Here is an 8382-nt window from a genome sequence, read left to right on the forward strand (position 1 = left end):
AAGACCATTTCTTTTAATTTTCAGGTTCGGCCTCTGCAATTAGATAGTGATTATCCTGATCTTCCTCAATGAATTGTTGTAATATGGATAAATGAGAAAATGTAGATGCACAATTTTCAATATTATACAGTGCACTGTAATTGTTTGATAGTATTATGCCAGGGACTAGATGGGAAGCCACTGAGACATGATTAGCCATGGGATTCATACCCCCTTTCTATGCTGAAGCCACTGTTCCTGACTCGAAGACGACTATGAATAAAATAATTCAAAGTAAAACATTGTTATTTTAATAGTTTTAAGTTAACAATAAAATAGGATACTCTGGGTTCAGCTCTTGTTATTCCAAAATTTCACCCTGAGCTTCTGCCAGGAAACCAAGAAAAATGCAACCTATGGCATAAGTACATTTTCACAATGTTTAAACTGAGAGTTTTTATTCTAGGTACAAATCACAGTCATTTTGTTGGAGGGGGGGGTGCGTAGATTAGATTCTTATGTATAATCATCCCAGGCTTCACCTTTGGACAGAACACCAGCTCTTTCCATATGTCAGAGACAGGAAACTGAAGGAAAAAGACTGATTATCAGATATCTCATTTTTGTCTTCTTATTAACTGTTCTCGTTTGTTCAAATCAGGCCGCAGGAGAATGATGTAGCATTTGGGAGAAAAGATGCAGCCTAGTAGCCCAGCACTGGAGGCCAAGATGGAGAAGATCTCTACAGCCACCATGGCTTTTCCCCTTGTGCTCAGGTAGGTTGGCACAAAGGACAACCAAACGCTGCAAAAGACCAGCATGCTGAAGGTAATGAATTTGGCTTCATTGAAACTGTCTGGCAGTTTCCTGGCTAGAAAAGCCACACTGAAGCTGACAGAGGCCAGGAAGCCCATGTAGCCCAGGACAAAGTAAAACATGGTGGCCGAACCTTCATTACATTCCACCACAACTTCTCTAATCTGTGAGTGCATGTCCAGCTCGGGGAATGGAGGAGAAACAGCCAACCAAGCAGCACAAATGCCTACTTGAAAAAGAGTGCAGGATAAGACAATAAAGTGTGCCAATCTTTTCCCCACCCATTTCCGGAAAATGTTTCCAGGCTTGGAGGCCATGAATGCCACCACCACTGTGATGGTTTTGGCCAAGACAGACGAAACAGCAACAGAGAAGATGAGGCCAAAGGCTGTTTGCCGGAGAAGGCAGGTTGTGTTTGTAGACTTTCCGATGAAGAGCAATGAGCAGAGGAAGCAAAGAAGGAGGGAAGTGAGAAGAACATAGGTGAGGCTGCGGTTGTTGGCTTTGACGATGGGAGTGTCCCTTTGCTGAATGAAGATTCCCAGCACCACAGCTGTGATCACAGCAAAGAAAAGAGCCAAGGCAGCTAAAGTCATGCCCAGGGGTTCTGCATAAGATAAAAAGGTTGGTGTCTTGGGAATGCATCCATCTTGGTGCTTGTTTGGGTAATGATCTTCCATGCAAGGAATACAGTAATCCATGTCTGAAAAAGAACACATACCACCTTCAAGCTACTATAATTGTTACCAGGAATGACGATCTGTTCTTCCAAGAGTGTCAGTGCTTTCAACACACTAGCAGCCCAATCTTATGGGCCTGCTGTGCTGCTGGAAGGGTGGTGGTTGGTGGGAAGAATGGGTAGGGGGGTGGGAGGAACAGGGTAGAGATCGGGGTGTGATGGAATGTGTGTCAAGGATGGGAAGGGGGCATTATCAGCTGCAGCATCTTTGCTGATATCCTATCCTTTTTCCTGGCCTCAACCCACCCAGTGGCAGCCCTGGAGAGGGTAGGTGGGAGGCAAAAGCCCCAGGTGCCATGCCTGTGGGCCCCATGGTGGTGGAACTGCTGTGCCTGCTGCAGCACTGCTGCTGCCACCTGCCCCTCAGAGCCATTCTGGGGGCAGGCAGAAGCCCCATGCTGCATTCAAGGGTGCTCCGGAAGCCTTCTGAGTTCTCCGGAGTGCCCTGTTTAATGGTGCTCCAGAGGACTCAGAATGCTTTCAGAGCACCTACGAATGTTGTGTGAGGCTGCAAAGCTCCTCAAAGTTCAGTCCCAGGCAGGCTCTTTTTTGACCTTTTTTTTTAAAGTCCCAGGTAGGACGTAACCCACAGCCTCCAGCAGGGGGCTCACTCCAGGAGCTTAACTGTGGGTTAAGTCCTAACTGGAACTTAAAAAAAAAAAGGTCAAAAAAGAGCCTGCCTGGGACTGAACTTTGAGGAGTTTTGCAGCCTCAAATGGCCCCCCTTTTGGCAACTAGCAACCAACCTTTATATTTTGCAGCCATGGAGCACCTTCCCACCTAAAAAAAATTATTCCTCATAGGGATTTGAACCCCAAGCCTCTGGCTCCACAGACCTGCAATTTAGCCATTGAGGCACCAGAGCTCTTAGGCTCAAAGTGTTTGGAACTAACACTTGAGGCACTGATGGCCACCAGCTGGGCTCAAGACCTTATATATTTGTTCTGAACACTTTAACTACTGTACAGGCTTTCCTATAGCCCAATGGAGAGAGTTTCCTATAGCACAATGGAGCACCTCCCAACCTAAAAAAAAAGGGGTGTTTCACTCCAGCTGTGGCAGGAGTGCTTTTGCTATCAGGGAGCTCACACGGGATGGACGTGTGTGTGTGTGCGTGTGTGTGTGTGTGTGTGTGTGTGTGCGTGTGCGTGTGCGTGTGCGCATGCACGCGTATGTGTATAAAAAAAGGTTTAAAAATAAATAAATAAATAAATAAATAAATAAAAAGTTGTGAGTTCCTGCACCTATTTTTTTACAAAAAAGGCACTAGATAGGATTAATCCAATTCAAATTTCTAAACTATACACAGCTTACCGGTTTGATTTGAGATCTTCCCTTCTGGACACGGAGCACAATCATAGCAGCAAAATTTCTCCCCTTCCTTCCTTTTCCTGCTGGAACCAGGTGGGCAGTTATCATTACAGAGAGACAAGGGTGGCACCTGTCCTTAAATCAAGGAAGTTTTAGCATTAACACCAAGCATGTTTGGGGAGTTTTGGTGTACAAATGACGTGCCAGTTAAGAAGAGGGGTGATGACAGTGTATAATACTATCCTTGAGCTCACAGGTGGCACATTTGGTCAAATGTTCTCAGAATTATTTATGACAAAAACATAAATACAATTAGAGGATGATAACAGTTTCCACACTTGGATGGAGCCCTGGTGTATTGAGGTCAAGAAGGAGAGGTAGCAGTTGTTTCCTTGACCTGGCCTTTGCTGCCCCTTGAGTCTCATTGGACATTTGCCAGTTACGGGTCTGAGTGGACTCAGAAGGATGAATCCAGGCTAGGAAGGGGGATCGGATTTTGGCAGCAGTGCTGCTGCTGACACCACCCCTTTCCTGGCCTTGATCTGCTCTACTCCTTGCTTGCGTCTCCACGCCATTCTGCCCACTTGCCTCCTTGTTCCACTGACTCCAGAGCACCGCCCACCCCTGTACCAACTTACCAGTGCTGGGGTACTTGAGGTGGCTACCAGCATGAGGGTCTGGTCTTTCATTTCTTACAGTGGCAGCTAGGCAGTGTGTTACAGTACCTTGATATATGCAGTGCTCAGAAAACACACCCAGTCACTGAAATATGCATTCTGGCGGGGGAGAGGACCAGTAGGATTGGGTCACTTATCTGACCATGCTGTTTTTGAGCATTGCAGGGCTGGGGATCCTTCTTTTGTGTCACTTAACAACTTTGTTCGCTACTAGAAGATGGCTTTTCTCCACAGGGTTCAAAGTGCTGCACAAGCAAGATGCAGTCACACATGGAACTTTTCAAGGATCACGCAAGGCTCCTTGACAGCTAACTTGATAGTGTGGGTAGGGATGAGTGGGCTGACAATAAAAAGTGAGGCTTCTGCTTGAGTCTTGGGCTGTCAAGCTGTTCCGGGAGCCTGTATTCAGCTGATCACTTCCAAAATTCAGGGCCCAATCTTATGCGTATTACACCAAGCCATGCTGTGTTGGTTCTCTTCTTACACTGGCACTGACTGCCACTAAGTAGTCAGTGCAAGTAGCAAAACATCAGGAGAGGCAGGAGGGGATGGAAAGAGGGCAACTGGGAGGTAGAGGGGTGGAAGGGGCAGGAGATGGGAAGATATCGTCCCATTGGATATCTTCATCCCCTTCCTGGACCTGATCCTGCACACAGGTCAGTACAGAATTGTGACAGCAAAATAGATGTTGAAGGTCTGAATATACCCCTCTGTGTTGTGGATATTTACCTCTGAGTAAAGGAACAATTGTTCCCTTACCTAGAGAAGAACTCTGCAACTGACCCCCACCTTAGGATGCAGCGGTTGTTGTTTTGGTGCTGGTGCATCTATGGGGGTGGTGGTGAAAATGATAAGTTTGGAATAAATGTGCCTCTAAGGACTGCAGGGAAATGTACAGGTGAGTAGGAACTGGACCCCCAGACACCCACTGCCACCTACCTGTGTCTCTCTGCACATAGTAAAACAAAATTTCAAATTTTGCCAGGAAATATTTATCTTGCAAAAAAACAAGATTCCCCAACCTGAATAAAATAGTCAGGCCACTCAATTCCATCCACATCAATGGCAAATGTAATGCCTGAATCAGCTTGAAGATTCAAACTCCCCACTTTGACTCTGACATAGGAGTCATTCCTGAAAGTGATCACGTTTGTAATATCAAATCCAGCCACTAATTCTCCATGTTCATTGAACTTAATTTCCTCTCCACAACTGTTGTTGAACGAGAGCCTCAGAAGAGGTGAGTGGAGCTGGGTGGAAAGAGGCATGAAAGCATCAGGTTTAAAACCTACAATAATATTCCTAGTAAGCTGGTCTAAACTGAATTCCCCATATGAATTTCCTTCTTAGAGTGAAAAGGGTTTGATAGATTATTCTTTGACAAGTTATATTCGACCATAGCTTCTTTAGGGAGCATGTAAAGGAAAGATCCTAGCCAGATTCTATGCCAATTCATTGCTTGAGTTGGTTATGATGCTGATTGGGAGAACTTCTGAAAAGAACCACATGTCCTGGTAGAGGGAGGGCTTCTCAGCATCTATGGGCTGATCCAGGGCAGTAGGGCCTAGTGGTTAGCACACTCATGCCTTTCCTGCCCCCCTCTTTCCCCTGCTTGGACACTCAGCAGAATGCAGAAAAGCTTTGGTACAATGTCACCTCTGCCACCAGCCAGGAGATCAGGCTAGAGAGAGGGGCTAGCTGGGCAAAGCCCCCGCTTTGAAAAAAAAATTGAACCTCTGCGTTTTCTATTAAAATCATTCTCATACTAGCACTTGTAGAGGAAGTAGATGTGACAATCCACAGTGCTGTTCATTTATACTGTAAACAAATTACTAAAAGTCTAACCAAAAAGGGAAAAATGAAATGGTGGATAAAAGCAGATAAAGAGGAAATAAACTTGGCTAAGGGGTATTCCCAACTGCACTTATAATTTATGCCAGCAGATGGTGATGAGGCACTTTGTGTTGCATGTTATAAGGACCAGCTGCAAGTTAAATCTGAGGACATAAGAACAGCCCTGCTGGATCAGGCCATAGGCCCATCTAGTTCAGCTTCCTGTGTCTCACAGTGGCCCACCAAATGCCCAGGGAGCACACAAAACAGCAAGAGACCTGAATCCTGGTGCCCTCCCTTGTATCTGGCATTCTGACATAACCCATTTCTAAAATCAGGAGGTTGCACATACACATCATGGCTTGTAACCCGTGATGGATTTTTCCTCCTGAAATTTGTCCAATTCCCTTTTAAAGGCATCTAGGCTAGATGCTGTCACCACATCCTGTGGCAAGGAGTTCCACAGATTAACTACACACTGAGTGAAGAAGTATTTTCTTTTGTCTGTCCTAACTCTCCCAACACTCAATTTTAGCAGATGTTCCCTGGTTCTGGTGTTGTGTGAGAGGGAAAAGAGCATCTCTCTATCCACTCTGTCCTTCCCAGGCATAATTTTGTATGTCTCTGGGCGCAATCCTAACTCACTTCCCAGCACCGACATAAGGGTAATACAACTTTGAGGTAAGGGAACAAACATTGCCGTACCTTCAGGAGGCCTCCGTGACTGCTCCCCATCTGCAGGATGCAGCACATGCCCCACTAGCACAGCTATGCCAATGCTGCAAAATTGGTTAGGATTGGGCCCTCAATCTTGCCCCCTCTCATGTGCCTCTTTTCTAGGCTGAAGAGGCCTGAATGCATTGTGGAAGGACTACAAATGGCAAAAAAAACCATAAGCACTGATGATCTCTAGCTAGACTTATTCCTGCCTTTTCAGGGTTATCCAGGTATCCAACATTTTCACTCATCTTCAGTGAGTCCCTTCCACCCAGAGCCCACTACATGGGCTTTGGGCTTCTGGAAGAAAGAGAGCACTCCTTCTTGTCAGCTTGGAACTTTTAGTGTTAGGTTTTAACACAGTCACTGGTTTACCCGACGAAGTCTTTCCTTCCCGGAGGAGAACTGGCAGGAACATGAGCCAAGCAGCTAGTTCATTCCTGATTCAAACTTTCAGACTCAAATGGAAGAGAAAAGCGAAACAAAAATGATGTTTTGCAGAACAGAGGACTGCAAACCTGCTGCTCCCAGCATCTGAATGGCACAGTAAACTCCCCCAAATGCAGAGAAATGCACAGGAAAAAAAAAAAACAGGGGAACTTGGGGAACACAACCAGTCAGCTATCACCTTTCAGGAACCTGAGGACTCACAGTAAAATGGTAATATTGGATTGACAGGATTACCTGCCAGGGCTCCATGTGCAGTCTTTTTCCATTCCCTCTTTCTTCATATCTGGCTCTGGGGGAAGGCAAGTGATGCAAGGCATGTGCCACTGCATAGACAGCATTATAGATACTATAGCTGTGGCCTGTCATGCTCATTTCAAAAACAGGTGCAGGGAGGCTCTCCAGCTCCTCCTCTCCGGTACATTGTCTTCTACTCCTTGGAGGCACACCAAGTTTTGGGAACGAACAGCCAAATGCATGCTCCCAGAACATCTTCATAAAGCCATTACTTTTATCCTCCAAAGGGTCTATATTCTGAAGAAAGTCTGTGAATCCAGCAGGCTGATTGGAATGAATTGAGAAGGAAAGAGCACCATGGAAGAGAGCATCACGGAATGGCTGAATATTAACTATCTTGTAATAGATGTTGCTTGTAAAATCAATCTGGGCTGTCATAATCCACAATTTACCTTCAGGGGGTTTAAATCCAGGAATGACCAGAGGAATCATATTTATAGAGCATATAGTGGTCGTCAATGATACAATATTTGGAATGTCCCCATAGAAAACAATTGCATTGGCTTTACTCTCCAGGAACACTGGCATATTGTTCACAAGTTCTTGGAGAAATTCAGTTATTGTCACAGCATGAATTCTCCATTTATGCCTTTCAGTGAAGGCTGAACAAATTCCATTTTGGGACAGCATGGGTTCCAAGATCTGTAAGAAATGTTCTCCAGCTTCATTATCCATAGCAAGGAGGCCAACCCATTTCCATCCAAAATGCAGACATAACTGGACAATTCCCCAGTACTGAAGGGCTTCATTGGGGACCATGCGATAAAAGGAAGGCAATTTGGACTTGTCCTTCTTTTCTGGTTCAAATGAGCCATAGGAAAACTTGAAAAATAGAATCCAGTTACTTTAGGCATGAAATAGGATTATTTGAAATTCATATTATGTACTCGCTTAGAAATTAATTTCTAACTCACTTTTTTTTAAAGATAGAAATCCTCATGGCTGCTTGGGTTGAATTATAAATGTACTTGCCAGTCTTTAAACTGTTTCAAGAAAAACTGTGTATTTTGTCCCACTTTTACAGAAGATAATTCAATTATTTATTTTTTATTTTTTGAGGGGGAAAAACATATTTGGGAAGGCTGAAATGTTTGTGCCATCTGATATACTCCAAAATAGAAAAATTCTTAGATTTCACTTATCTCTTTAATCCTACATATATTTTTTCAGAAGAGAATGTTCCTGCCCTGAGTACCGGGTGACAGATCTAATCATAAAAGAAGGGAAAAGTGACTTGCATGTGAAATGAAGAAAAGTGTTTGTGGCCCTCCCAAGGACAGTTCTTACCTGTGGAATCTTGAAAAGACCTAAGGTGTTTGCCATATATGAGGAGATATCAGAGTAAAGTCCACCAACGGCTCCAATTAAATTTTTCTTGGAGCCACAGTTGTAGTTGGGGATGAACCTTGATGATTGAAAGAGCAGGCCCAGAATATTGCGGTAGGTTGTCCTTGCCACACCGTAGCTGTCATAGATATGAAATCCCAGAGTGATATTGGGCAAGATTTCAGAGTTTTCATTGATCTCATCTATGGCAAAAGCCAAGGCCAGGATGTGCTGGTACAT

General features: G+C 44.6%; 1 protein-coding gene across 1 annotated transcript; it reads right to left on the reverse strand.

Annotated features, from left to right (window-relative positions):
- Nucleotides 1-596: 596 nt before the first annotated feature.
- Nucleotides 597-8382, reverse strand: LOC136653692 (vomeronasal type-2 receptor 26-like). The gene is made up of 3 exons (XM_066630575.1): nt 8104-8382; nt 2849-2975; nt 597-1498 (listed from the first exon to the last, which is right to left on the reverse strand). Exons 1-3 carry the CDS (start codon nt 8380-8382, stop codon nt 597-599), a joined length of 1308 nt encoding a protein of 435 aa, XP_066486672.1.

Source organism: Tiliqua scincoides, chromosome 5 (assembly GCF_035046505.1).
Source record: "Tiliqua scincoides isolate rTilSci1 chromosome 5, rTilSci1.hap2, whole genome shotgun sequence".
Lineage (NCBI taxonomy): Eukaryota > Metazoa > Chordata > Lepidosauria > Squamata > Scincidae > Tiliqua > Tiliqua scincoides.